The 27,363-nt window shown below is 46.3% G+C and overlaps 1 protein-coding gene across 1 annotated transcript; it reads left to right on the top strand.

The window, feature by feature from the left end:
* The first annotated feature begins 11,046 nt into the window (after positions 1–11,046).
* On the top strand, positions 11,047–26,777 carry rimkla (ribosomal modification protein rimK-like family member A). Its single transcript, XM_049752901.2, has 5 exons — positions 11,047–12,052; positions 18,573–18,803; positions 20,009–20,095; positions 21,652–21,855; positions 23,679–26,777. The coding sequence occupies exons 1-5, from the start codon at positions 11,890–11,892 to the stop codon at positions 24,179–24,181; spliced, it is 1,188 nt and encodes a 395-aa protein (XP_049608858.1). The 5' UTR covers positions 11,047–11,889; the 3' UTR covers positions 24,182–26,777.
* The last annotated feature ends 586 nt before the right edge of the window (positions 26,778–27,363 follow it).

Genomic DNA, 27,363 nt, shown 5'->3' with positions numbered 1-27,363 from the left:
GGTGTACTGGGACACCTGACAATGGCAAGTTTTGTGGAAAAGTAGTCATTGTTAATAAATGCATGCAAACAGAAGGGGAAGATCTTAGATAATCATTTTGAATTGTTTGCAAAAGATACAAAGGAATAGTTTCATTCATTATGTTTGCAGGCTTAAAAAAATGAACAAATAAGTATACTCTTTTTGTATTGTTTACATACCCACTCATTAATGTCAACAGACATCGCTTGCCAGTAATATCTCAGAGAGATGCTGTGTTTTGTTTTATTTTGCCCGGCGTGTGCCCCTGCCGGGCTGGCATGAAAACTCTTAAAAATTTCATTTGCCTCTTCAGCACCACAGACAACCTTCACTTGGACTGCCTGGCCTGTGCCTTTTTGGCGGCAATAATACAGCTCCCCTCCTGAGTCGAAGTAAAAATAAAACGTTGAATTAGCACCATACTTGTGGTAATTCATGAAGTACTCACTCAATACACCTAATTGCAAATTTGCTACTTGGACAAAAAAAAAAAAAAACAGTTTCATAATATATCAAATGTTCACTCAATGGGTCTACAACCAAATATGTTACTTTAGTTTGATAATTTATCAAATATTTACTCAATAGATCTACAAATAGTTACTTGAAAAAAAACATTAGCTTGAGTTGCACTCAACAAATTCAACAATTTCCTTCATAGTGAGGTGTGTTGCGTTCAACATTTTATAAGTCAATTATTTGTGTTATAGAGTAATTACTCTAAAACTTAAGTTTCTGACGTTAGTGTAGAAATTAGCAAGTTCTGCAATGTGAATTTTTGGTGCGTCTCTGGATCTAATTTGCTTGATTTATGTACGTTGTGTATCTTACCCTCAACGTCGTAAAAAGAAGCTTTTCTTCTCAATACGTACTTCTCCTTCTTCGTAATACCATTTGGGTATTCACGTTTTGTTTTGTAGGCAATAATTTGTTCGTAAATAGTTGGGTCCATCGTGCGGCAGCGTATTGTTGTCAGAAAACAAATGGCGAAATGACGTGAAGTGCGCACTTACAAAGTGGGGTAAAATGGGTGCTTCGGTGACAAGTTTGAATTCAAGACAATATTGTTTGACCAACAAAGAAAAGAAAACATTATTATCTATTTGTTTATTTATTTATTTAACATCCAATATTGTAAAGTTATCAGTGCACAAATCATTTATTTACATTTACACCGTTTTAAATGGGGGGGAACATATTCTCACAGGGCACCCATGAGGATATGTTCCCCCCCTGTAACTTGGGCTACAGACTCAAGGTCTGTCTGTATTAGTACTGTTTATTGAATTATCCATCCATCCATCCATCTTCTTCCGCTTATCCGGGGTCGGGTCGCGGGGGCAGCAGCTTTAGGAGGGACTCCCAGACTTCCCTCTCCCCAGCCACTTCATCCAGCTTATCCCGGGGGATCCCAAGGCGTTCCCAGGCCAGCTGAGAGACATAGTCTCTCCAGCGCGTCCTGGGTCGTCCCCGGGGTCTCCTACCGGTGGGACATGCCCGGAACACCTCCCCAGGGAGGCGTCCAAGAGGCATCCTGATAAGATGCCCGAGCCACCTCATCTGGCTCCTCTCAACGTGGAGGAGTAGCGACTCTACTCCGAGTCTCTCCCGGATGACCGAGCTTCTCACCCTATCTCTAAGGGAGAGCCCGGACATCCTGCGGAGAAAACTCATTTCGGCCGCTTGTATCCGAGATCTCGTTCTTTCGGTCACGACCCATAGCTCGTGACCATAGGTGAGGGTAGGAGCGTAAATCGACCGGTAAATTGAGAGCTTTGCCTTTTGGCTCAGCTCTCTCTTCACCACAACGGACCGGTACAGGGTCCGCATTACTGCCGACGCTGCACCGATCCGCCTGTCGATCTCACGCTCCATCCTCCCCTCACTCGTGAACAAGACTCCAAGATACTTGAACTCCTCCACTTGGGGCAGGATCTCATCCCCGATCCGGAGAGAGCATTCCACCCTTTTCCGATCGAGGACCATGGACTCGGATTTGGAGGTGCTGACCCTCATCCCGACCGCTTCACACTCGGCTGCGAACCGTTCCAGCGAGAGCTGGAGATCACGGCCTGAAGAAGCCAGGATCCTCGAGGGTGCATGGGAGTTCGCCCAACCAGTCCACATGTGTTTTGTGGACTTGGAGAAGGCGTTCGACCGTGTCCCTCGGGAGGTTCTGTGGAGGGTGCTTCGGGAGTACGTGGTGCCGAGCCAACTGATAAGGGCGGTTCGGTCCCTGTATCACCGATGCCAGAGTCTGGTCCGCATTTCCGGCAGTAAGTCGGATTCGTTCCCAGTGAGGGTTGGACTCCGCCAAGGCTGCCCTTTGTCACCGATTCTGTTCATAATTTTTATGGACAGAATTTCTAGGCAATTATATCTTGCAAAATTATCAATGAAGTTAAGAAGTTAAATGTCTTAATATTGTTGTCGGGCCAATTAGTGGCCCAACAACGTTATTAAGACATTATAACAATTTTATTAAAAAACTCAATTGGCATTAATTTTGTTCTTTACACATTTTATTGAAATTATTGACAGACGTGCACTGATAACTTTACAATATTGGATGTTAAATAAATAAATAAACAAATAGATAATAATGTTTTTTAATAAAGTTTAAAGTCATTATTTTTGATGTATGTTATATGATAAAGAAACAAAGTTGTTTGACCAAAATAAGGCCAAAGACATTGATAAAGTGCAGTAATAACAGTATCACTGCACAAATCATCATAAAAAAACAGTTGGAGTCTAGGACTCACCGTTCTCAAAATAAGGGGGGGTTAGGGTGCCCCGTGAGGATATGTCCCCCCCCTGTAACTTGGGCTAGGAATGAGGGAACCTGTTCAAATTTGCCACACTACCTGAGCAGACCCCCAAGAAGACAGGAAAAAAAAAACAGTCGGAGTCTAGGACTCACCGTTCTCAAAATAAGGGGGGGGGGGGGGACATATCCTCACGGGTGCCCTGTGAGTGTCACGTGCTGGTGCCACCTGCGACGGGACCACGCCCCCCTGTCAGTGGGATCACCGTCACCTGCCACGGGTTCATGGACAGCGCTATATCAGCGCCGCCAGCGCAGACCCGAGTGCCAGTCTGTTCCTTGATGCTGCTTCGCTCATCAATCCCGGAGAGAATTCACTCACTTGACTACTCGAAACCCTCGCAGAATCGTTGTCCTCTCCAGCCCGATCGCCGCTCCAGCGCCAGCTGTTCCCATCATCCCCTTCAAATAAAGTCCGTCGTTACGCACTTGGCTGTACTGTCCGATCCTTAACAGTACAGACTGGCCAACACGATGCAGTCAGCGAACGACGAGACGGCATTGGGCCGACTGGAGCGAGCCGAGACCGCCATCAGCAGCCTGTCCGCCGACATCCGGAACCTGATCGAGGTTGGTCAGCAACAACAGCTGCAGCAGCAGGAGATGGCCCAAGCCCTCCAGAGACTGTCGGTGGCTGCGTCCCCGGCTGTCACGGCACCCCCGCACCGCCCGTCTGCCGAGGCCAGGAGGCTCGTGGACGTCCCGGAGCCCCGCCTCGGCAACATCGAAAAGTTCAACGGCGATCCCAAGCACGTGAGGGCGTTTGTGACCAACTGTCGCATAATGTTCAGCCTCCAGCCCGTCACGTTTGCGTCAGAATCAGCCAAGGTCGGTTTCGTTCTAACCCACCTCACGGGCGAGGCGCGGCTATGGGGTTTGGCAGAGTATGAACGGATGGCCCCGGCATGCGATTCCTTCGACGCCTTCGCAGAGGAATTGCTCTTCCTGTTCGGGGGATCCGCCGCCAAAGACGCCGCCGAGGAACTGGCGACGCTGCGTCAGGGTAGCCGATCGGTCGCGGAGTACGCCCTTAAATTCCAGACGTTGGCCGGCAGCAGCGGATGGAACGAGCCAGCGCTCGTTAGCACGTTCCTAAACGGCCTCGCGGATTATATGAAGGACGAACTGGTGTCTTACGATCGCCCGCGAACCCTGAAGGGCGCGATGGACTTGGCGGCCCGAGTAGACCGGCGGATCCGGACGCGGCGGCGCGATCGGGAGAGGAGGTCCCCGCGGAATCCGCGTGGCCACATTCCTCCGTCTGCTGGGGACCCGCCCACCACTCCACCCACCGAGCCCATGGATCTGGGAGGGGCTCGGGTCTCCTCGGAGGAGCACCGTCGACGCCTCTCGCTGGGCTTGTGTTTTTACTGTGGGGAGGGGGACCATCGGGTGGCGGGGTGCCCGCTAAAAGGCCGGAGCTCACGCGGCGTCGGGGGATCCGCGTGAGCTCGACCAGCACCGGCTCTCCCAGTCCCAGCACGCTCACGCTGCAGGCACGTGTCCAGCTTGCGGCGGGCGACCAGAACGTGGCAGCCTTGGTGGATTCCGGCGCGGAGGGGAACATCATGGACATTAGCCTGGCGCGTCGGTGGGGTGTCGGCTTCCTCCCTCTGAGCCCGCCCATTCCCGCGCGTGCCATTGATGGCCGCCTGATTGGCGAGGTGGCTTTCGTTACAGAACCGGTTAAGGTACTGCTCTCCGGCAATCACCACGAGACCATCCAGTTTTTTCTTCTTTCCCTCCCAGGACAGCAGCTCATCCTGGGGCACCCTTGGTTGCGGCAGCACAACCCGGTGCTGGACTGGGAGGTGGGGGTTGTACGGCAGTGGAGCGAACGCTGCCATCGAGTGTGCCTGAAGGCGGCCACCAGCCCACTCGGCAGAGCCCCGCCCAGGTACAGTCCCGACATCTCCAATGTCCCAGCAGTTTATCACGAACTCAAGGAGGTTTTTAGTAAAGCCAGGGCCGCTTCTCTTCCTCCACACCTGTCCTACGATTGCGCCATCGACCTGTTGCCCGGCACCTTCCCTCCCAAGGGGCGCGTCTACTCCCTGTCCGCTCCTGAGCGCCGGGCTATGGAGGAGTACATCCGGGAGTCCCTGGCAGCCGGCATCATACGGCCGTCCTCTTCACCTGCGGGAGCGGGGTTTTTCTTCGTGAAGAAGAAGGAGGGCACGCTCCGCCCGTGTATCGACTACCGGGGAATAAACGCAATCACCGTAAAGAACCGATACCCTCTGCCTCTTCTTTCTTCCGCCTTTGAGAGCCTTCAGGGTGCCACCATCTTCACCAAGCTAGATCTTCGCAACGCCTACCACCTGATCCGCATCCGGGAGGGAGACGAGTGGAAGACGGCTTTCAACACCCCGAGCGGACACTACGAGTACTTGGTGGTTCCGTTTGGGCTCACCAACGCCCCAGCAGTTTTCCAGTCACTGATAAACGACGTGTTACGAGACATGCTGGACAAATTTGTGTTCGTTTATTTGGACGACATCCTCATCTTCTCCCGCTCGCTTCCTGAGCACATCAAGCATGTTCGGGCGGTGCTGCGACGCCTCCTAGAGAATTCGCTCTACGTGAAGGCAGAGAAGTGCGAGTTCCACACCTCCTCTGTCAAATTCCTCGGCTACGTGGTACGTGAGGGATCCATCGAAATGGACCCTGGGAAGGTGGAGGCGGTCACGTCATGGCCTGTTCCCGAGACACGCAAGCGGCTGCAACAATTCTTAGGTTTCGCGAACTTTTATCGCCGTTTTATCCGTGGATACAGCACGGCGGCCGCGCCACTCACCGCCCTTACCAGCCCCGCCTCTCCATACAAATGGACAGAACGGACAGAACAGGCATTTCAGGAGCTTAAGAGGAGGTTCACATCCGCTCCCATCCTCAGAGTTCCCGATCCCGACAGACAGTTCGTGGTCGAAGTGGACGCCTCGAACGTGGGTGTCGGGGCGGTGTTGTCTCAACGCAGCCGCCAAGACGATCGTCTCCACCCGTGCGCCTTCTTTTCTCGCCGTTTGTCAGCCTCAGAACGGAACTATGACATCGGTAATCGGGAGCTCCTCGCCGTCAAGTTGGCTTTGGAGGAGTGGCGACATTGGCTGGAGGGCGCCACCACTCCGTTCATTGTCTGGACCGACCACCGCAACTTGGAGTATCTGAGATCGGCCAAGAGACTGAACGCGAGACAGGCACGGTGGGCTCTGTTCTTTGACCGGTTTGAGTTCTCTCTTTCCTACAGACCGGGTTCCCGTACGCGAAGGCGGACGCCCTGTCGCGTTTGTTTCCTGGTGGGGAGGAGGGACAGGGTCCGCCTCCCACTATCCTCCCGAGCTCGGTTCGGGTGGCGGCTCTTACATGGGAGCTCGAACGCCAAGTGGAAGCCGCATCACGCGATCAACCCGGCCCCAGCAACTGCCCGGAGGGTCGCCTGTTCGTCCCTGAAGGCCTGCGATCGGCCGTGCTGCAATGGGCGCACGACTCACGCCTGGCCTGTCATCCCGGCGCTGCACGCACGAGGTACGTGGTGGCACAGCGTTTCTGGTGGCCCACCTGGCAAGTGGACACCAGCGACTACATCAGAGCCTGCTCAATCTGTAACCGCTACAAGACGCCTACTCGTCCTCCGGCCGGGCTGCTTCAACCCTTGCCGGTTCCCCAGCGTCCCTGGTCTCACCTGTCGATCGACTTTGTCACGGGCCTCCCCCCCCTCAGAGGGAAACACGGTGGTCCTCACGGTGGTAGACCGTTTTAGCAAGATGATGCATTTCATCCCTCTGCCTAGGCTCCCATCTGCGAAGCAGACAGCGTCCATCATGGTGCGGGAGGTGTTTCGTCACCACGGTCTCCCACGAGACATCGTGTCAGACCGAGGACCTCAATTCGCTTCCACCTTCTGGACGGAGTTCTGCCGACTCCTCGGCGCCACGGCCAGCCTCTCCTCGGGGTTTCACCCTCAGTCCAACGGTCAAGCGGAGCGCCTGAACCAGGAACTGGGCAGGTCTCTCCGATGCATGGCCGCCGGAGACCAGCGCGGGTGGGTCCAACAGCTTCCCTGGGTAGAGTACGCTCACAATTCCCTTCCCAGCTCGGCCACGGGACTTTCGCCTTTCCACTGCGTCTTCGGGTACCAGCCACCCTTGTTCGCCCACCAGGAGCGTGGTGCGGCGTGCCCGTCGGCCCAGGCTTGTGTCCGCCGTTGTCATCGTGCCTGGGCGAGGGGCCGGGCCACTCTTCTCCGCTCTGTTTCAGGCTACGCCTGCCAGGCGAACAAGCACCGGACGCCGGCTCCGGAGTACAGAGTGGGGCAGCGTGTGTGGCTCTCGACGCGGGATTTGCCGCTGCGAGCGGGATCCCGCAAACTGGCGCCCCGCTTTGTTGGACCGTTCCCTATCCAGAGGGTGATTGGCCCGGCCGCAGTCCGTCTGCTCCTTCCAGACTCCATGAAGGTTCATCCCACGTTCCACGTGTCCCGTGTGCGGCCCATCCATGAAAGCGCGTTAGCGCCGGCGCCCGTTCCGCCGCCGCCGCCCCAGCTCGTCGATGGGGGCCCGGCTTACGCTGTCCGCTCCCTGCTCCGATCGCGGCGGCGTGGTCGGGGCCTACAATACCTCGTGGACTGGGAGGGTTATGACGACGCGCACCGCTCCTGGATTCCGAGCCGCTGGATACTCGACCGTTCGCTCATCACGGAGTTCCATCGCTGTCATCCGGACCAACCGGGTCCTCGGCGCGGGCGCCCGAGGAGGGACGGGGGGGACCAGGGGTGAGGGTCCAGGGTGGTCTCGCCCACTGGTACCATGGGCCTTCTGCCCCCGCGCCCGTCGATCCTGCGTCTGGCGAGGTGTCGGACGTTTCAGCGGTGTGCTGACCCCTCCACCTGGCCACCCGGGGTATTGCCTTCCTTTTAGGTTTTTTTGTTTTGTTATTTTCGGTTCCTGGGGACGTCGGGAGCCGTCCCTTGTGGGGGGGGTTCTGTCACGTGCTGGTGCCACCTGCGACGGGACCACGCCCCCCTGTCAGTGGGATCACCGTCACCTGCCACGGGTTCATGGACAGCGCTATATCAGCGCCGCCAGCGCAGACCCGAGTGCCAGTCTGTCCCTTGATGCTGCTTCGCTCATCAATCCCGGAGAGAATTGACTCACTTGACTACTCGAAACCCTCGCAGAATCGTTGTCCTCTCCAGCCCGATCGCCGCTCCAGCGCCAGCTGTTCCCATCATCCCCTTCAAATAAAGTCCGTCGTTACGCACTTGGCTGTACTGTCCGATCCTTAACATGTGAGGATATGTTCCCCCCCTGTAACTTGGGCTAGGAATGAGGGAACCTGTTAAAATTTGCCACACTACCTGAGCAGACCCCCAGGAAGACAGAAAAAAAAACAGTTGGAGTCTAGGACTCACCGTTCTCAAAATAAGGGGGGGAACATATCCTCACGGGGCACCCGTGAGGATATGTTTCCCCCCTGTAACTTGGGCTAGGAATGAGGGAACCTGTTCAAATTTGCCACACTACCTGAGCAGACCCCCAGGAAGACGGAAAAAAAGCCAGTCGATGTCCAGGACTCACTGTTCTCAAAATGGGAGGGGGGCACAAATATTCACGGCTTGACATTTTTTATAGCGTTCCTGTTACAATTTTTATCCTACCACCTTTCACTTTGCTTGGGATAAAAGGAGCCTTCAGAACTGAAATTTCTTCAATTATTCATTCAAATCAATTCACTCAAATCAAAAGATTTGATCACAAAATGTGTGTGGCTTTTTCTTAAATGAACACGTTTGACATTGCTAGAGTGTCAGCTTTTAATTATATTGCGCTGTCATTTTAAAGCAAATTAATAAATGCAACAATATTAATTTGCTTTGAAAAGACCTGAGTAATAAAATGGATGGATGAATGATGATCACAATTAAGAATAAAGTCTCATTTGTAATATATACTCATTGTAGCATGTAACGGTACCCAAAAGGAGGAGTTTCTTTGCATCGAGGTTTATGCAAAGAGCTCACGTAATTATATCGTTACTTTTTGGTAAGTGAGTGAGTGTTCCGTCTGTACGACTGGTCTTTGATCGCACCCCGATTCAATGGCAGAACGCGGATGAATTTAAAGACATCAAATGAGAATAATCCTTTATAAAAATTAAAATTGACTGACGCAAACGTGAATTCTTCATGTTTTTATTGAAAATAACATAGTGCTGACGCCGTACGGCATCGGTTTTTCGCTTTCCAAACAAGGCGTGCGCGCTCCCGCGGCAGGAGGAACAAAATCTCACGGGGGAACCAAAATCGAGCACAACACCGGTTCGCACCAGACCGATACAGGCAGGAAATCACATCACGGCCAACGTAATGCGCATTTATCCAGGTCATTGTCTTACAAATCCAATCCAAGAATTACGTGAGCGTCTGCATGCAGCGATGAGCGGAAAGCAAAAAAAAAAAAAAAAAAAAGACACGTGAACTGGACTTGGTGCTTTTTTTCCCGACTGTTTACGTACAAAACACAGTAGCAAGACAAAGGTAAAGGTCAAACCGGGATCATGCCGAGAAGGCAAAGCAAGCACATTGCAAGCACATTCCTTAAACACACACTCCAAGTGCAACATTGATGTCTTTGTTGTGTCACTTAAATCCCGACAAAGTATACTGTATGCTTTTGTTTGCTGTTATTTGGTCATATGCACAAAACAATACAAAATAAAAAGTACAGTAAAGCCTCGGTTTTCGACCACAATCCGTTTCCAGAAGGCGGTTCGAGAAGCGAATCGGTCGAATTCCGAGTCTATTTTTCCCAATACAAATAATGGAAAAAAATGTAATCCGTTCCAAGAGAAAAAAAAAAAAATCCCGCATTTTTTAATCGGAAACCCTAACCCTAGTTTGAAAGCCAAGTTAGAAACCCTAATCTTAGAAACCCTAAAAGTAGTTTGAAACCCTCGTTGGAAACCCTAACCCTAGTTTTAAGTGGACCAAATTGCGCAGGGAGCTCAATTTTGTCCGTTCGCGCAACTGCAGCGCACCGTCGAACGCGCAACCGTAGCGTGACGCGGACCGCGCAACTGCCCAGCGCTGGTCGCATTATTGTGACAGTGCGGTCGCTAAAATTTAGAAAATATTTTTAAAGTCCTGATGAATGTACTTTCCAAAATTTAAGTGAACCTCAGTGCGCAGGGAGCTTAATTTGGTCCGATCGCGCAACCGTAGCGCGCCGGCCGGGCGCTCACTGTCCCATTGCTTTAGGAGCGTCTTTGTGTTTTAGTACGGCTTTACTGCTCCCACTTGCTTTCTTTGGAGGCATGATTAGTGGTTAATACAATTCTCAAAGTAACGAAAATACAATAACAACGGAGTCATTCGGCATCCGGGCCGCGCGGTCGGGTTTTCTCGGGTCCTGCCGGCGAATCTCGTGAAGTTGGACCGCCGAATTTTGTTCGACAACCGAAGCAAAAAAATCTCGATTTTTTTTTTTTATCGAATTCCGATTTGTTTGAGAACCGGGACGTTCGAAAACCGAGGCTTGACTGTATTCGCTTAATGAAGTACATCAAACGTTACATTTCAATTTCCCCACTTTGATTTCATCAAATAAATGTATCAGACTCTATCCATCCATTTTCTACTACAGTGAATTGTAAAATGACCACCAGAGGATGCTGTAGTCTGAAACAATACTCTTGCAACCACTATGGTCGCGACGGCTGGTACATAAAAGAGGCTATTTGAAATGGGACGTTTGATGTACTTAATCGGATGAGCATACTTTTTATTTTTGCATTGGTGTTGTGCATATCGCTTAATAGTAACTCAATGGAACCAAAACATGTTGTATATAGACAAAAGCATATAGACAATATAATTTATCATTTTTTTTATATGACACACCAAAGATGAAGAGTCTGAGCTATTGCACTGCCGCAGAGAGGATGTGGAAGAAAGGAATGTGCATGGCTTGGCCCTTCCCCCGCATCTTCCACGGTAGTATTGACTTGGCCAGCAAAATCCCGTTTTGGCCGGTTTGACCTTTACGATCTTCCGTAGCTACTGTGTTCTGGGCGTCAACAGAAGAAACAAAGCTCGTACGCCTGTTTTTTTTTCTTCCCACTCCTGTTTTTTTTTTTCTTCACACTCATTTGCATGCAAATGCTTTCACAATAAAACATTGTGTAAAGTTCTTGGGTTGACACATTTCCGACAACACCCTAGACAAACGCGCATCATGTTGACGTTGTTTTTGATGTCCTGCCCGGAGATGTCGTCGATTCTTTCAGCAAATCCTGGCCTGGCCGCAAAGTCTAGTCTGAACCGGTTTTGGAGGAGGAGCGCCCGCCGGAGACTTCCCGCACTGATTGACGCCTTAACGCTGCGCGCCCTCAACTCGGCTCGGCCTTCTTGTGACGCTACCCCATCTCATTGGTCCGAATAGCATCACCACGCCCACACTTTTCGCGTACTGTTAACCAAGGACGCCGACTCCTGCTGCTTGTGATTGGTTGACAGACTCCCCATCATATTTATTTTGGGACCATCCCTGCACGAGGGGGAGCGGAGTTGTATACATCGAGCTGTCGGGGTTGCCTACGCTACAGTTTAGCGGCGTGCACCTTTCAGCACCAGTACAGTGTGGATAGCAGCCCGCCGAAAACGGGGATTAGCTCGGAAGGGGTATCCGTCGAATGTGCCATCAACTTCACCGCTCGGCTTAGGCTCCGTAAAATATCGTGTGGTAAGCGTTTTCCGTGCCACAAGGCCGTCGCTCAGTTTTAAGGATAAGTTTATGTGGACAGTAATTGCGATCTCGGCCTTGCTGAATGGCTGCAAATGAAGGGAAACAAAGGTGATATAGAGTCTTCGTCCTAGCTGGCTAGTGGTGGCTACTCGCGCCAGCTCTCCATTGTGTGAGCATCCCGGTGCTATTTTTCACAGCTGCCCAACCCCCGGCGTCCCTTACTCTCCTCCCTCCCCACCAGCGCAGCTCTTTTGGACTCACTTTTATTTGGGGTGGGGGGGAGATCACGAGCCTTCCGTAATGTGCTCCCGTCTTTGGTTTGTGACCGACCGACGTATCAGCCAGGAATACCCCCAAATTCAGATCCTCCGGGCATTGAAGGAGCGTTGCGTGGAGGAGGATGTGGAATTCCGTTCCCTTCTCATGGATCAGATTGTCCTTACCATCAGCGAGGGACAGCTGGGTAAGTGCAATTAAAACACAGCATTGTTGCACAAACAGTACTATTCAGTTGGGATTGTTTCAAGCGTTACTTCAGACTCTGCTCGATGCTAATAGCTAACAGTTGTCAGGGGCGTAGCCAGAAAATTTCAGAGGGGTGGCCAGGAGGATGAAGCAAAACCTCATCTAGGGGTGGCCATATTCACACACATATACGTCATTTGAATTCTTGTAACCCTTTCAGTAACCATGAAGCCACCATTCATCATACACGGTTTAATGAGATATACTGCACACATACACATAACCTTGCATATGCAGCAACAAATGTCTATGCGGGAACACGAAACAACTTTCGCGCATTGAAAATATATTCTTAAAATTGTTTTCCAGTCGCACGTTTTTTTTTGTGTTGACCAATTTTAGTGGTTGGTACAACCAGTTGGTAGACTTTTTATTCAAGCCCCTGTTGGTATGTGTGAAATGTGGCACTGGGGTGGTCTGATAACCAATGACTTCTCAGCCATCTGGTTTGTTTGGTATTGTGTGAAAGTAAGATTCTGGTTGAGGTTAACCGCCAGAATTAAATGTTCTTTTCTTAAAGAAATGACACCTCAATGATTTCTCAGCCATCTGGTGTGTTTGCAATTGTGTGAAAGTAAGATTCTGGTTGAGGTTGACCGCCAGAATTAAATGCTCTTTTCTTAAAGCAGATTCTATCAAAGTTTGTATTCAGATCAATTGTACAATGTAACTTCACTCTTTAGATATGCAGTTACTTTCAATTAATTGGGATAGTATCAACGAGTCTAAAAATACTGCATCCATGTGAAAATGGCAGACAGTTCACAGGTATCTTCCCGAAATGTGGGGGTAGCTAGAGAGTGACAAGAGGTGGCCTTGGCCACCCTTGACCAGCACATAGCTCCGCTACTGACGGGTGTTGTCTGTTGGGAGGGCTTCACAGGCTTGCCTTGTATGCCTACTAGCAAGGAAGCGGAATGAAAGCAAATCTGTGACCGCCTAACCTACTTTTCCCTGCACCTCGTCACCAAGGGGATGCTGGGTGTAGTTAATAAGGTTTCTTCTGGCCACGACTCGGAACAAAGGCCTTTATTAATCAAATCAGAGTGAAGTGTAATTTTGCAGTGCGTCGTGTTGTTGAAATTCACTGTGCTTTATGGTTGTGCTGGGAGAAGGGACGGAAACAAGATTCTTTGCCCTCCATGACCACAGCTGACTGAAGCATCCATCCATCCATCCATCCATCCATCCATCCATCCATCCATCCATCCATCCATCCATCCATCCATCCATCCATCCATCCATCCATCCATCCATCCATCCATCCATCCATCCATCCATCCATCCATCCATCCATCCATCCATCCATCCATCCATCCATCCATCCATCCATCCATCCATCCATCCATCCATCCATCCATCCATCCATCCATCCATCCATCCTTATAGAACAGTGATTTTCAAACAGAGCCTGCGAACAGTAATTCGTAACAAATTGTTGTTCTTTGGGCCTGTTAAAAACCCTGGTATTTAGGTCCCCTTTGTTCAAAGGTAATCTGAATGGGTTTTGTCTAATGGATTGGCTCGATTCTTGAAAATGTGTTGTTCAACACCAAATATGGATTCTGAAATCAGATTAGATTGAACTGACTTTTAAGGCATACAGTTAAAATTATAGAGGACTTCATACTGTTAAAGTAAGAATTAAATAAGAACTGATGTAGTTGGGGCATGCAAAGCACCTCAATTACTATTTTTTTTCAAGGTTTGAATTTTAAGCTCGAATTTGAAGCGCATTGAATGTATTTTTGCTTTTTGTTGTTTTTGTGCGGCAGATTTGACCTTGCTGCTAAAAAGATATTGAAATGTAGTTGTATTTTCTGTGCTTTTTGTTTCTCCAACATACATTCAGCGACCCCATGATGGCCATTTTTTTAAAACACCATACGTAGATTTTAGTGTGATATTAAGTCAAATTTATAGCACTCATTTCCTGGATCTGTAATGTTACAACGTTTGCATTTGTAACAGGCTGATATTATGCAAGTTGCTTTGAGCAAATGGAATAAACTAAAAATGAATTATGTAATCCCAGATAGCAAAAAAATAACTGGATTTCAAAATCCGGATGATTTTGATCCAAATGCATGTGTCCATTGTATTATGAAACCACATTTCTGAGCACTGACTTAATTGTGCTCTATCATGTGATGGTGACACTAGAATCCCAACCAACAGAGTCAAACGGAATTCATCAGCACAGTGCAAAGTGGATTTAGTGTCACCGAATGAGGATTGTGAATGTGTCTCAATTAACACATTATTGGTGTCTGCCAATGACACTTAGGACAAGATGTTGAACGGAACATGGTCAAAATAGGTCTACAAAATATGTGCTCGATGTTTAGCCAAAGTCTGGCTAGCTACGAGACACAAATGCTTCTGTATACTTGTTTGCAATGGTTAAGAAAGTGTAATAGTGAGTGTTTAAAAGTTTTACAGCATTCCAGTGTTTTGTTTGTTTATTTTAACACCTGTATGAGAGTTTTACTTTATGATTTAATGAAATAATACAGTGGCCTCCTTATTATTACGCTTGCCAGGCAGCAGAGAATTGATTGAAACATTTCCTATACAGTTAAGTAATAAAAGACCTACCTGGGAACAGTTTAATCTGGAACCTGATTTTCTATAGGAAAAATAGTTTTGAAAGCTGAACAAATCAAAAGTTTGTGTTCCACCTTTTGGGGTTGTAGTTTATACACAATCAGTGGCGGTTCTACACTGAATTACTCCCTTGGCAAAACTATTTCCGAGCGCAATATATATTTTTAAAGTTGTTTATAATGTAAATTAATCAAGCAACAAGCCCCTGTACTGCTTTCCACAATTCAACCCATCCTAATCTGCTAAAACTTGGTATCCGTTTAGGTTTGGTCACAATGCAGTCAGTGATAACACTCAAGGTTTTATCTGTCATTGGCCACATTTTCAATTTCACTTTGCCTATTAATCGTTTAAATTTAATGCCAGGAGGGCTCATGAAAATGCACATGTACTTAAAGTTTCACCTTTTTGGTGATGAATGATCTTCCTGAAGTCAAACGCAGACAAACCCAGTATTCAACAGTGCGAGAGGCATTTCACATCTCGTGATTTGTTTACAGGGCCATTCGAGGATAGGTCCTGCGAGGAATTGATGACAAATGCATCACCCTTATGTCGTCAAATGACAGACTGGAATGAATATTAACACCAACCAACATGCAACGGTTTTGTTTCGTGAAGATCATTTTGTTTCTCTTCTGATCAGAAGCCCCCAATGCCACCACAATGTGAATGTTATCCTGTCACATACCTGCTGTATTAAGTGTCACGCAATAGGCCTGAATCAGACTGGCAACTATGTTTTTGCCACCATGTGTTTGTTAATTAGCAGGGCTCTCTGAATTTGAACACGTGAAATGTTGTAAAATATCCCAAACATGACCAATAATCTACGTAATAGCTCTCCTCAATTTGCTGTCTCATGGTTGTCTGCTATGTGTGTTGACACGTTTCAATGTTATTGTCTGGTGTTTTTACACTTCACATTAGTGATATGCTTGTTTTATGATTTAAGTTGTAGGAACTGATTCTATTCTCCACATTACTGTTAAGTTTGAAATTCAACCAAGAGCTAAACCACAATGAAACTGTGTTTGAACATTTTATTCAGCATTTGTATGTTTTGACGAAGAAATTATTTTAGTTTTTTTTTTTTTTTTAATTACTCAACCTTTGATGCGCTCTTACGCACATTTTGACTTACTTTACTCCACCGCGGCACTCTGTTTCATTAAGAAATACCCAACAGTGATGGATATTAAGTACAAACCAGGAGTGCACAACAAATGACATGCAACACAGCATGAAGCAAGACCTTGTAACTGTCTGCAAGTCATTTATTGAAAGCTGCAACCAGAGTTGTTGGCTTTTTCATAAGACATCCCATCTGCATCACAGCATTGGGATGTTTGAGGATTCATAAGATCTGGCAAGTTGGAAGTTCTGCAATCTGCACATTTTTGCATAAAAGTCCATTTAAGAGCAATCCGAACTTGTGGTATTAGCTTGTGTACAAAGTACTGTGTATTCAAAACATAACGACAATGCATATGATTTATATTTTTTGTCTTTTCCACACAGAGACTTACTGATGGTTGTACTGCACTGTTAAAAGAGTGAACCTGTGCAGACTTTAAAAGTAGGCAGTATGTGGTATGTGTTGGCTTTCTTGGAAAAACAGTGTCCACTTTTGTCTCCCACAATCCAACAGAATGAAAGGGAAAGATAGCGGGAGGGCTTTGTGGGTATTTGGAGTATTGCAATGGAATGCGCAGAGTGCTTGTTATGTTGCAAATGGAACAACATTTCAATGCTGTTCTTTGGACCACATCAACATACCAATAAAATAAAACATTCCCATGACTAAAAGCACAACATAATTTTAGAGTTATCACTCAAAGTTGGTTGACCATTACATGTATGAATCCATCAAATGTTTTCCAGTAATCACATAGCACCCATTGCCGTTCAAATGATCCCTCACATGAATAATAATAATAAGACTTAATCAATGCCTTAATGGTCTCGACACTGTCCTTTGTAAATGATGAAAAGCACAGTAAACACAGAACGGTGTCTGTCCGACACCATGATACCACCTCTCTACACTTCCCACTGTAGCACTACCCGCATTGCTCTGTGTGTGCCAGTACAATCGGAGCAGTGTGTGAGCATATTGAATAGAGTCGACCATGAATCCTTTTGCTTGTGTACAGAGATTTTGTGAAGGAGGGCGGGGGGGGGGGGGGGGGGGGGGGCTGTTTTTATGGCTTACACACACTTTCACATGCAACACTAGTCCCCTCCCGTGTATTAGGACCTCAAGACATCCTTGACTTTTCCTGGCTGCTGCCTTCCTATTACTCTCAATACACTGACTGTGCACACAGTCCCACAATGGGTAAACTACAGTTACAAAAACAAAGTAGATAGTAGCAGCACCCTAGAATTCCATAATCGTATCCAATAAACAAAAGTACCATTGTCCATGCAGTACTTAGAATGAGAGCGCATATGGCAACTGTACGTAACTAATAAATATGATAAATGCAGATGTAAATGGCAAACTATAAAATAAAAAAAATACAAGCACCATGTCAAGATAGTAGCAGCCTCTGTTGCCCCTGCAGAATTTGTCCGCAGAAGGCCTCTTTTATGTTTTATCTGAAGGAACTCACTTCCCTTTTGTACATTAAGCTGACACAATCATGAAACATCTGTTAACCATACAGGAAGCCTTTCTTAAATTATTAATTTGTTATACAAGTGTACAAAGAAGTCAACCTTGATAAATCACAAAACTAATATACAATAAAATTACTGAACTGAATAACATAACAGACACTTACAAAATTGGAGAGATGAGAACTTAATCAACAGAAGTTTTAAGTAAAATTCTTCAAATGAGTTATCTGCATATCTTTTATTATTTTCAGTATTTTTATTAACATTTGATTAAGATGGTGATTCCTTCCTTCAGAGGAGTTTCAGAATGTTGTGGAATTCATTCCAAGCCATTCAGATTTTTTTTTTGTTGGCTAATGACTCTTATCACCTCGTCGAGTGTCACCCCATCTGTTATGTCACATCATATTCCCTAACCTAACATCTGTCTGTATGCGGTTCCTTCTATTCTTCTAAATTCATTCACTACCATCACTGAAAAGAGCCCCCATTATGTGGGATTTCTTTGTTGACACCAACCCAAATAGTCACCCCTAGTGCATGCCTACATTTTTTTCATAGTCCGACGTGTGATGTGTAACACAATAGAGTTTGTGTTCACTGTGTGGCTGTCACAGTTAACCAGCTCTCTTGTTAGGCCAGACGGTCAGTTTGAATCTCTGAATGCTTTTGCCGACCTGAACGAACAAATGGAAACATACCGACACGCGTCAGGACTTCACTCAAAAACTTTCTGCCCCCACAAGCAGAGGATCCGGCAGCACAACAGGATAGATGATGATGAAGGACAGCCTGTCGCTAATCATATCATCAGCCACGGCCGGCTCCAAACAGCTTAAGACTGCCAGCCTTGTAATTGAGTGTCGCTTCTTTGTCCTTAAGCCTGCCAACTGGCAGCTAGAGTTGTGTGACAGGGAGGACTGTGGAGTGTTCACATACTGCTTCTGCCAGAAAAAAAAGGTCACATTTTCCACCAGGAGGTGATGCCTTCCGCAATACTTCACCAGCACCAAACACGACTCTCTCTCTCTGTCTCTCTGTCTCTGTCTCTCTCTGTCTTAAACGTGGCAAGTTTAAGAGAAGCCAAAGCAGCTGTTGACTGATGTCTGTGCTTCCATGGCCCGAACCACACTGGCAGAACCTCAAGTGTTGAGCTTCACTTGTAAAAATGCACGCAGATTTTTTTTTTCCCATCAAATGACTATAGCTCATCTCTTACCCTGCAGGCCTGCAAGTGGACCAGGAAACAGTGACATCGTATCCACAGGTGGTGGTGGTGCGGGTGCCCACGCCATGGGTGCAGTCCGACAGCGACATCACCGTTCTGCGCCACCTGGAGAAGATGGGCTGTCGGCTGATCAACCGTCCTCAGGCCATACTCAACTGTGTCAACAAGTTCTGGACCTTTCAAGAGCTGGCTGGCCACGGCATACCTCTGCCTGACACCTTCTCCTACGGTAAGCACAACACGAGTTTTGAAACAGGAGCTCGCAAGAGGCCAGTGCTTCTTGAACTTTTCACACAAAGTACCCATAACAATAAGCCTAAATGTTTCTCAAAATAGAGAGCACTTGTATCCCTACGGTTGCAATATAAAAAAAAAGACATTTTTAAAGAATAAAGTTCAAATTTTATGTGGAAAAAATATAAAATTGCATTTAAATAAAATCATGATAGTACAAATTATATGACAAAGTTGTGAGAAAAACAACATCCAAGGTTTACAGGGGTAAATTTGAAATGTGAGAAAAGAAATGCCCAAAACTAGACAGAACACAATAAATATGAAACATTTTTAAAGATGAAAAAGAAAATTAATCAAAATACAACACTGGAATGAATGAACCCTTATATCAGACAGAATCGTGCTTTCTTAATGTTTTTTACTTTACATTCATTTATAAGGGGGGGTAAAATGAAGCCAACAGCACGAGTCCCACATTTCCTTGGATTAAATAAAATTACAAGAGCACAACACTGATTGAAGCCGGAAGAGAGTGAGAGAACGAGGGTGATGTTTGGCCTGCATTCCATTGGTCTCTCTTCGGTGTAGTCCAGGCAATCCATGCAGAGTGGATACAGAGCTTATGCAACAGTCCTGCTGCCTGACCCCATGTCCGCTCATGATTTTTCGAAACAAAATAAGCCTCCCCTCGCTCCTCCCCTCCTCGTGTTCTCCCTGCTTACTCCCTCTCTCGCGCTCCGTCTCTCTGGTGGAAAGCATGTGAATCAGTGAGTCTGGAAAAAAACATGTGACTGAGTGGATCACATCTGTTCCCTTCAATGGATGCCAGATTTGAGCAGTCAGCCATGTGAAAACAAGGAGAGAATTATACACTGGGTCTCTACTATGTTCAGTCATATTTATCATTATACTTATATTCCTAATGTTAACACGTTTTGTCTTGACTCATTTTAGCCTTACAACAGGAGCATATGAACTGAAAGCCGTTTTTGCCTGCTCCATCAACAGCTCACATCCAATCTTATTCATCTTGCAGCGGCACGACATTGCCGTTTTGAGTCAGTTTTGTTGTCATGGCGACGTGTACCCACCATCCCCCCCGCCTCTTCACAATCAAAGAATGCTCCTTTTAACACATTACATTCCCGTTTAATCCCGTGGCGCTTGTGCGTTTACCTGCATGTGGGTCTTTCTCAGGTGGACATGACAACTTCCGAAAGATGATTGATGAAGCCGAGCCGCTGGGCTACCCAGTGGTGGTGAAGAACGCACGTGGACACCGAGGTAAGACTGATTGCTTGATGCCTCGCTTTAATCAGCTTGTTCAACAAAGGTAGCTAACTTCAGCCTGGGATGAGTAGATGCTCCAACAAAGATGGAACAGAAGTATACCTCTTATTTCTGCTTGGTTTACCGTTATACAGTTTTCCTTAATTTACCCAACGAGGCGGTTGGGGGGCAAAGTTTGCTATGTATGTATGTATGTTTTCAAGGTCTGCTGACCACTTTGCCCTTTGGCATTTAGTATAGTTATTGACACTTGACTGGCTCTGACATTGTGTGCAACAACAATGGGCAGTGGCTGGACAAGCCAGCCGTTGTGGTGTATTGTTAGACTGAACAACCGTTAGTCAGAAGTTTAGAATCCAACTTTTTCTTTTTGTTGCATTTGTTGTCCTTCCCCTCTGGTTGACTGTTGACGATAGCTGGACTTACCTCTATACTGGAAAAACAAAAATTGTTTGAATGTTGTCATTGGACCTTGCATAACATTATTAAGTAGGACATAAAATGTGCATGGGCAATATGCACGCTCGCACACACACACACACACGCGCGCGCGCGCGCGCACGCACGCACGCACGCACACACCGCGTATTTGTCATATAATTAATGCTATTGGGCCGCTCCCCAGTTTCTTGTGATACGTACCACAGGAAGCAAAACAGAATGAAAATGGACACTACAACTGACTTGGTGGTCACGCAGTGTGCCATCTTATTAATAGTGCGTTCGCTTATTCAATCTAACAGCCACTTTGCTCAATGGAAATACATATTTCATTGTAAAATAAAGAGCATAGTACATTCCACGGCAGGCATAAACATGCTTCAAATGTATGTGCTAATGACAAGAGCATTTAGCCAAAATGCTTTGATGGGAGATGAGGTGATGGAGACACCTCAGCAAAGTGGAGCTTCCTATTTTTTTTTAAAGAGCAATATAAAAGCAAGCCAGTAAAAGGAGAGAGATTTCTGCTTTGTGCTTCAAGTTTTTCAAGGGCCTCTTTGACCAAATGTCCCATACAATGCTGGCGAATATTTGCTCCTCGTTCTTCAGTCTGTCGAAATTCTTCCTGCTTGACAAGTTCACCCTCAAGCATGGTTGTGATTTCTTGCTTGTCTTCTTTCCTACACGCAAAGTGCACCATCATGCCTTTCGCTGTGAGTTGTGCTAGCCGAGGAGTGCCTTGTCATCGTATTTGGATTGACACTTAGACACCATGTACACATGCATGCACACGCATATGATTTGTCCCTGCTTTCAGATGGTGGGTCAGAGGCCCAGGCACGAAGAAGTGCTAATTAAAACGGACTTTTTCTTGCCTCAGTGAGAAGCATTTGTTTGTCCCCTAAGAAAAGCACACTAACCAGGTTTTAGAGAAGGGGAACTGGCAAAAGGCTTGGTCAACAAATTTAGTGAAAAGAGTTTGAAGAAGAAATATCCCCACCATTCAAGTTCCTTAAAAGTCTAATCACTTGTGTCTCAATACCAAATGTTTATTTATGCTTAATAAAAAATGTCATTGCACCTTGTCGTCTTTTCTTTCCCCTCTCCAGGCAAGGCTGTGTTCTTGGCACGGGACAAACACCACCTGACAGACCTGTGCCACTTGATCCGCCATGACACCCCCTACTTGTTTCAGGAGTATGTCAAAGAGTCACATGGCCGTGACGTACGTGTGGTCCTGGTAGGCGGGCGGGTCATCGGCTCCATGCTGCGCTGCTCCACTGACGGACGTATGCAGAGCAACTGCTCCCTAGGTAGGCATTCAAATCACGCTTCCCAAATAGTCCAGCTGCTATTCATTCTTGTGAAAGGAATTGAGATTCACATGCAGTACCTCAAGTTTCCTTTGGGACCGCCCACTCTACCATCACTGGTTAAAGTCGGTTTCCAAGTGTTGCGGAAGTGAGTGAAGAGTCAAATCTTGGATTCAGAAAGGACAATGCAAAATCACTCGCGGTCATGAAAGACTAGAGCAGTTTAATAGCAACCCTTGGGTGCTTGAGGATATTTGGATGTTTGCCCAACAAATTCAAAGCCTCGCGGGAGGCATTCCAGAGTCAGCGTCAGACCTGCTTTTACTGTACCGTCAGAGCTCATGGCCAGGCTTGTGTCTTGTTATTGGTTCTGTGCATTCATTTCAAGTTCTGAGAATCTCATCCGTGTCAGTTGTCCGATGTAGTGGTGTCCACTTCATGGACTTGTGACCGGGACAGCTGCTGTAATGAGAATCAACGCATCCAAGACCGAGGCTATGTTTCTCGTACACAAAGCAACACTCAGTGGCTTTGGAGTGGCCTTCAACCTCAAGTGTAGGAGTTTGAAGCATCACGGCTTACTGGTGCTCGAGGCATTCTGTGATAATGACTTCTCCACATGCCACAAATCCACCTCATCAGCCTGAATTGTAGTGCTCCCCAAACTAGAAAAACAGCTGAAGTCAAGCAGGAGAGATTGAAGACAATTCATGTGTTGACGGTTCGACGTTGTGCCTTTGCCAGAGATGTGCTGCTACGCTGAATGTTCTCCAGGAAAATGATTCGACATGCATGCTCATCTCCTATTAGTAGGGCCAACAACAAAAGTTAGCAATGCACTGTTTTTGATTCTGGTATTTCCTCAGCAGATATGAAATGTGGCTACGCTTCTAATTCACTGGGTTCTCTTGGGATTCTAAATTGTAATGTAGTTCTGGAAGAGGTGGGCACTACTTACATATGGCCTTCAAATGAAATCTTTATGTATGGAAAAGAATATCAAAATATTTCATGTGGTCTGTTTTTTAGCGTGAATTGAACTCGTCACTTTTTTAAAAAAGGGTCGCAAAAGTCACTCCTCGCAATTTTATTTGGATTAATCGTAAAAATTAACTGTTCGCACAGCCCTTTTTTTTTTTTTATTTACTATGAGGTCACTGCCCTTCTGACAATTGTTGCGGCTTGGTGAATGTTGAGATGAATTGTTTTTTTTCTTTTTTCAGTGACTGCATCAGTGCTGGATCTAATTAGTATTTACCAACCAGCTCTAATCATCAAGAAAATAAGAAAATAGTTGTACCATTTTTTTTAATTTTTGTACCAAGCATGACGATACATCTGCTCGATAACATTTATTTGGAAGCACTGCCAGATCAACAAGGCTGGCTTGAACCTACCCACAAGATGCTGGCGAACTCGCTCCTAGCTATTTCCACTGTCAGAGCGAGGGGAGTTTTGAGTCCAGTTGGAGTCCTAATGCACTGTGGCATATTTGGGGCATTCATCATCAGATGATTATTGTTTATGTAAGGCATTTTGTTGACTGTAGTGTATCGGATTTAGTGACATTAAATTGAAGTTCTAAATGACCCTACATATCCTTTTTATCAATCCTCTTGTCTCATGGTGTAGTGTACACAGTGGAATCTTAATATTAAAAAAATAAATTCTCGTTGACTTTCAATTTGATGGGAAAGATTTTATCGGTTCCAGTGAAATTTTAATCTGTTCCTGGGTGACCTTTACTAAACTTATGTATGCATAGCCGTTTTTATTGAGCACCTCACGAATGAAGTCAACAATGTGTGTTTGCTGTCATCAAGGTGGCGTGGGGATGATGTGTCCACTCAGCGAGCAGGGCAAGCAGCTGGCCACCGAGGTATCAAACATCCTGGGCATGGACGTATGCGGCATCGACCTCCTGCAGCTCAGCAACGGCTCCTTTGTGGTGTGCGAGGCCAACGCCAACGTGGGCTTCATCGCCTTCGACCAGGCGTGCGGCATGGACGTGGCGGGCATCGTCGCCGACTACGCCCTCTCCATGCTCCCCAACCGCCTCACCCGCAAGATGTCTCTGCTGTCGGTGGTGTCGAGCACCAGCGAGACCAGCAGCGAGCCCGAGGTGTGCCCTGTGCCCGCCGTTGGGGGCTCCTTGCCCGAGGCCGTGTGCAACATGAGCGTGGGCTCCACTTCCAGTGAGAGCGACCCTGAGCTGGCCGAGCCCTCCCAGTCGCCCCCCTGTCAAGCCTCCGGCTCGGTCCTCCCCGACCCGGCCTACAACTTCAACACGCTGCTCGCTAATGAGATCAAGCTATTAACTGAGTGAGATGCGAGCCGCCTCTACGCACCAGCACACACACAACACATGGAAACACACACACGGACACACACACACACACACACACACACACACACACACACACACATACACATTCCTTTTCTTAACACATGGGGTTGAATCCAAACAGAAATTCTTCCTCATACTAACTCCCTCCAAAAGATCTGAGGCTGCTCCCCTGACTCCCCGTCAGTCCTAAGGGCTAATTCAAGTATTCTCTCTGCTTCCGCTTGGTTATAACACCCCAATGGGCTTAGCGTTCGGGTTCACCTAAGCCCTGCAGGTTTTACGGGGGTGTTCCTTCTTCGATGCGCATTAGATATGGTGGAATTTAGACTCTAGTTTTGGGGTGAAAAGGTACAGCGAACTAGACATGACATGGGTAGATAAAAAGACGAAAAAATATAAATTTTAGCAACAACATGCTGCATTCATTTGCGTAATTATATGACAAAATATTTTTAAGAATTAAAAGCAAACAAGGGTTGCTGGTTATTAAATGTATTACATGTGTGCAAATGGCTGCATACATGATTTGCAGGTCAAAGTTTGGTGTGACGAACCAGTCAGAGGACGGAAAAATGCTAACATTACTGTGGGCCAGTTAAGTGGTCCTGTGAGACACAATTGAAATGTAATCAGTTCAAGAAACAGTCTCTTTGCTAATATAATTCGAGTTATATCAGCGAGAAGTATAGATTCTGAAGGTGGATAAGGTTGACATGACAGCACACAGAGGCTAAAATCTGATTGGGCAAAAAATTTCTATACTATACATACAGTATTGAGAGCAGTGTAGGTCCGATCCTCTACGAGTGTTTGAGCCAGCAGAGAGGGCCTTGCTGTGCCCTGAAACTAAATTAAAAAAAATTTGGCTCCAAATGAACATTTTCTGAACACGTTATATCTACTGTGGCCAAAATAGAAGGCCGCCCTACGTTATGTCTGGGGCTCCGTAGATGACAACTTCGCGCCAAGCTTATTTTCCACTCGTGTTCAGTTTAACACAAAATCGAATGCAGACACAAAAAGTTGCAAGTGGACTTAAGAGCTATTCACATGGTATGTAAAGCCCAAGACGCAATAAGCATTTAACGCTTATGTCCAAGTCGCTTCAAGGAATACATGAAGTCCTCTTGCCTGTTGCAAGTCAGAAAACATTTGCAGAGCTTTGTTTTTGCGTGGTGTCTTTAATTAGCCATGCCAGCAGCAGCCGTCTGCCAAGTTTGAAAAAATTCCCTCATGTCTAGCACTTTATGACGAACAGATGCATTTGTTTTCCGTTATTGTCCGTTGAAGAAAAAATATACCTCAAAAAAGTGACCTGTCACTGCCACAGAATGACACGTACACAAAAAATACAACACATATCAAGCAGGATGCTGCACCTCTCACACCTGCTGGTTTTCCCTTTTTTGTGCTTTGGTAAATGTTACCTTTGGTGGTCATTGCTGTTGTTGGAAAAACTGTCAATTTCAATATCCTTTTTTTTGGTAATTTACAAAATGCAGCGTATGCAACAAACACAAAATAGCATATACTTTTCAATCTTGTAGGACGATTTCAGGGATTTCAATAGCATATTGCTGTCATCCAGGCAGCTGTCCCCAGCGATGATCGATTTTTAACTTTGTTCCACTAACGTAGCCCTTGGTGGTGACATTGTGTGTTTTGTTGATAACTCAGGGAAGCAGCCTGGATCTAACCTTCAAATACCAGACATATCTAAAAAGCATGACACAAAAACAGAACGCAGGCAACAAAGAGGAAAAAGTATCATAAGATGTGGTTGATACATGGACTTTTTCCCCTTGCTACTTCTGTATTGCTCATTGTTTTATTCCTAATTTATGCTATTTTTAAAGACAAATGGTTTGTGTGCGCTAATTAATGTGTAAAAACAGAACGAAAAATGAAATCGCTGTGAAGCCTGATTTTTTTTTTTCCCCTTTTTTTCGTGGGCGGAAGTGTGTTGAGTGTAGCCAAAGGTAAGAACGAGACATCTCGCGAGACATCAGGAAAAGCAGAAGCTGGCTGCTTTCAGTGCATCTCTACTCTCTCTCTGTCTCTCTCTCTCTCTGTCTCTCTCTCTCTCTGTCTCTCTCTCTCTCTCTGTCTCTCTCTCTCTCTCTCTCTCTCTCTCTCTCTCTCTCTCTCTCTCTCTCTCTCTCTCTCTCTCTCTCTCTCTCTCTCTCTCTCTCTCTCTCTCTCTCTCTCTCTCGCACGCACGCACGCACGCACACACACTCACACACTCACATACTCGCACACACTCTACTGTGACATCATCCATGAAGTCACATCGGCAGTGTCAGCACACATACTTATGAGTCAACTCTCTCTACTTGTTGTCGTCCTCTTGATTTGGATTTGTAATGTTGCCTATATCATTCCACATTGTTTACATCAATGTTATCACAGCCTTTATCGACAAGTCTGCAAATCATATCACCATATCATCATAATGGTAAAATGATTCATGGGCTGGCTCAAGTTCGTTATTTTGTTGAATGCTGGACATGAGCAAAAGGCATCTTTTAAATCCCATACAAGCAATAAAGACAATGTATTGTTGAAAATTTTACTTTGAAAGCATATACTAGTATTTTATTTTTAAAACCTTATGAGAAATTGAGGATGAACAAAAATGAAAGCAAATTTCAATATGGCAATTACACAAAAAGGTTTACTGATATCTTTGCATGGATCTCTTTTTAGTAAAGTCCTGCCCTTGTGATTAAGTTCTAGGGGGGACAGAAGAGTACAGAATGCAAACACGTGTACCGTCACACCCCAAGTAATAAGACAGACTCCTGTCAAAATGATGTCTTTTCTCATAGAAAGGCCTACACCGATTTGAGATGCACATTGAATGTGTCGTGTGAGTATTACATCCCACGTAATACGCAAAATTACTTATGGCGCGCTGCTCATAATCTCGAAACATTTTTCTGTACCGTGACTCACCCTTAATGGGTATAGAGCCACCTGTGGATATCTACTTCTAACTAGCACTTATTTGAGTAAGATTGACAAATTATGATTTGTTCCAATTGGTCAAATTGTTGACGGTGCAAATTTTAAATAAATTAGATTTAATTTTGTTGATCATTTTTTGGGGGGGGCTTAGATGTTTTCTTTTTAATTGAGTAGCAGGCCGCACTGGCTGT

Source organism: Syngnathus scovelli, chromosome 2 (assembly GCF_024217435.2).
Source record: "Syngnathus scovelli strain Florida chromosome 2, RoL_Ssco_1.2, whole genome shotgun sequence".
Lineage (NCBI taxonomy): Eukaryota > Metazoa > Chordata > Actinopteri > Syngnathiformes > Syngnathidae > Syngnathus > Syngnathus scovelli.
The sequence above is the reverse complement of the archived record's forward strand: the minus strand, read 5'-3'. Positions and strand labels throughout refer to the sequence as shown.